The sequence below is a fragment of the Pyrus communis genome, chromosome 13, assembly GCF_963583255.1.
Source record: "Pyrus communis chromosome 13, drPyrComm1.1, whole genome shotgun sequence".
Classification (NCBI taxonomy): domain Eukaryota; kingdom Viridiplantae; phylum Streptophyta; class Magnoliopsida; order Rosales; family Rosaceae; genus Pyrus; species Pyrus communis.
Window position 1 is genome coordinate 15,591,227 of NC_084815.1, and position 3,142 is coordinate 15,594,368.

The 3,142-nt window shown below is 37.8% G+C and overlaps 1 protein-coding gene across 1 annotated transcript; it reads right to left on the reverse strand.

Moving 5' to 3' along the window:
- Positions 1-1,146: 1,146 nt before the first annotated feature.
- On the reverse strand, positions 1,147-2,139 carry LOC137712241 (probable leucine-rich repeat receptor-like protein kinase At1g35710). Its single transcript, XM_068451352.1, has 2 exons — positions 1,574-2,139; positions 1,147-1,477 (listed from the first exon to the last, which is right to left on the reverse strand). Exons 1-2 carry the CDS (start codon positions 2,137-2,139, stop codon positions 1,147-1,149), a joined length of 897 nt encoding a protein of 298 aa, XP_068307453.1.
- Positions 2,140-3,142: the final 1,003 nt, after the last annotated feature.

The window sequence follows — 3,142 nt, forward strand, 5'->3', positions numbered from 1 at the left end:
TATTGCTGCTAGTGAGAATAAAAGAACTTCAACGTCATGTGCTTAGTGTTGTCTCCCTTGATGTATCCCTTCTTTAACTGCTCAATACATGCTGGATTGTCTTCAAAGATCGCGTAGGAAGGTCAATGACGGAAGAAAGACCACTAATGCTTCGAATATGCTCCATAACTGCTCTCAACCAAAAGCACTCTCGCGAGGCTTCATGCAGAGCGAAATCTTAGCAAGGTTCGAAGAAGTTACAATTAGCGTTTTCTTGGTAGACCTCCAAGATATAGCGGTGTCTCCAACGGTAAAGACATAACCCATTTGAGAACATGCCATATGTAGGTCAGATAGATAACGAACATTTACGTAACCAATGAGGCGAGAATTACCTCGAGGATCGAAAAGGGTAGCGGCTCTTTTCGAGGATTCGAGGGTGTAGAACAAGCCCAAATACATCGTACCTTTGAGGTGGCGGAAAATGTCTTTAACACCATTCCAGTGTATGCGTGTAGGTGTGTAGGCCCGTTGCTGTATCTAGCCAAAAGATTAATAGTGAAGGAGATGTCAGGTCTAATGTATTGAGCCAAGTACAATAAAGCACCAATTGCACTTAGGTATGGAACTCCAAGCACCAATTGACAGAAGGGATCTCGTTTAGCATTTAGAGTTCGAACGACCATAAGAGTACTCAAAGGCTTCATTTTATCCTCATTAAAACGTCGCAACACCTTATGGCTGTAGTTCGATTGATGTACTAGGATTCCATTTGAACAATGCTCAATCTCCAGGCCGAGGCAATATTGAGTTTTCCCAAGATCTTTCATCTCAAATTTTGATTTCAACTGTGCAGCAATTTCCTCAAGCTCTATGAGAGTTCCGATAAGGTTCATGTCGTCAACATAAACAACAACGATCGCAAATCCGGAGTGTTACTTCTTAATGAACACGCATGAGCATAGTTCGTTATTCACATAACCCTAACTTTGTATTCACTCAGACGATTATACCACAAGCACCCAGATTGTTTCAATTCGTAGTGTGACATCCTCAATCTAATCGAGAAAGTATTCCGTGGTCTACAACTATTTGAACTAGCCAAGGAAAGTCCTTCTGGAACTTTCATGTACATTTCCATATCGAGATCCCCATAAAAATACGCGGTTACCACGTCCATAATTTCAAATTCCCTATCTCTTTAGGAATAGTGCCAGAAAGATTATTACTATAGAGATAGAGAGTGGAAAGGTTTGTGAGCTGACCTAGGGATGTTGGGATTGAACCACTGAGCTGATTCTTATACAAACTGAGATTCCTAAGAGATTTCAAATTCCCTATCTCTTTAGGAATAGTGCCAGAAAGATTATTACTACCGAGATAGAGAGTGGAAAGGTTTATGAGCTGACCTAGAGATGTTGGGATTAAACCGATGAGCTTGTTATAAGACAATTCTAGGTCCACAAGAGATTTCAAATTCCCTATCTCTTTAGGGATACTGCCAGAAAGATTATTACTATATAGATAGAGAGTGGAAAGGTTTGTGAGCTAACCTAGGGATGTTGGGATTGAACCGTTGAGCTGGTTATGAGACAATTCTAGGTCCACAAGAGATTTCAAATTCCCTATCTCTTTAGGAATAGTGCCAAAAAGATTATTACGGAAGAGATAGAGAGTGGAAAGGTTTGTGAGTTGACCTAAGGATGTTGGGATTGAACCGCTGAGCCAATTGTTAGAAAGATCAAGGGAGATGAGTTTGAAGAGGGAACTGATTTTAGCTGGAATGACATCAAAGAGATTATTGTAGTTGAGATTGAGGTATTGAAGATTGGGGAAAGACAAGAAGGAAAACTCATGTAGCGTACCTTGTATCCCAAAATTGGTAAGGTTTATCACACTGACACTTCCAACAACATTGCATGAAATACCAGTCCAGAAGCATGGGGCTGCTTTTGCATGAGTGGGTAGGTAAGCCCGCGAGGTGAGATTTTGCAGGCGGGTATGGTTTTGAAAGGTGGCTTTCCATTTGAGAAGCGCTTCTGCTTTCGTGGAAGAAGTAGCAGAAGCAAAAGCAGAGCAACTTCGCGGTGAAAGAAGTTGTACGAATAAGACAAGGCAATAAGCCAAAAGGCAGAGTTTATGAAAATCTAAAGATGTCATGGCCGCTAGCGTTTAATTTCGTGTACATATTAGACTCTACTCCTAGGGCTTATTTATAATGGCATCCATGAGCTATTGTAATTAATTCAATTCAACCCATACCGAAAGAGGGGGTGGGAGAGAAGAAAGATACAGGACTTGCAAAATGTTTTGTACGTACAAGATAAGTCAAAGTCCTTGTCCCAAATGCGTGTAATTGTTTGGGGCCCACCCCTCTCCTTCTAACGGTTGTTTCCTATAATATAGTCCCAAATGTGTGTAATTGTCAATTTTTCTTCTCAAATATCCTTATCTCAACCCTGCCCTCTTGCTCACATCTCATTTATTTCTATTTTTTCTTCTTCTTATTAAAGTTATTCCGTTTGGTGTCATAAGTTCACTTATCAAATAAAACAAAATTTGGGAAATGCTAGTGGACTTTATGTTTTATCTCTTTGGAGCAACATCTAAAGATTATTAAGAATAAGTTGTAACACGTAATGTGTAGTGATATTTATCTTTTTATTTATCAATAAAAGGTATTGTGTTCAACTTTTACGAGCATTAATAATTTTGAAAACTTAATTATGGCTAGGTTAGGGTTGCTTAAAATGTTTAAAGGCAACTTTCTTTAAAATGTTGGGTCCTTAATTTTGTTTGGTAAATAAAAAAAAGTTTTTTTTATTATTTTTTTCCCCCAAATCATAGGTCTAAAACAGCTAAAAACAGAAGCAACTCTACACATGCTTCTCAAAAAAGCATTTTTTTTCCAAGGGACGCAAGTGAACAATACCAATTAATGAAACTTTCATATTGACAATCCTATCCCATCATTTTTTTCTTCTAAAAGCACTTTTAGCACTATAATTTACCATTACACTTACATACTCTTTTCACAACTGTTTATTCTCACAACACAGTAATAAGAAGTTTTGAAAAAAAAATTATAATAGAACAATAGTTTTGGCTAAAAATTTAGGTTTAAACTCAAAAATAATTTTTATCCTCCAATAGTTTTGGCTAA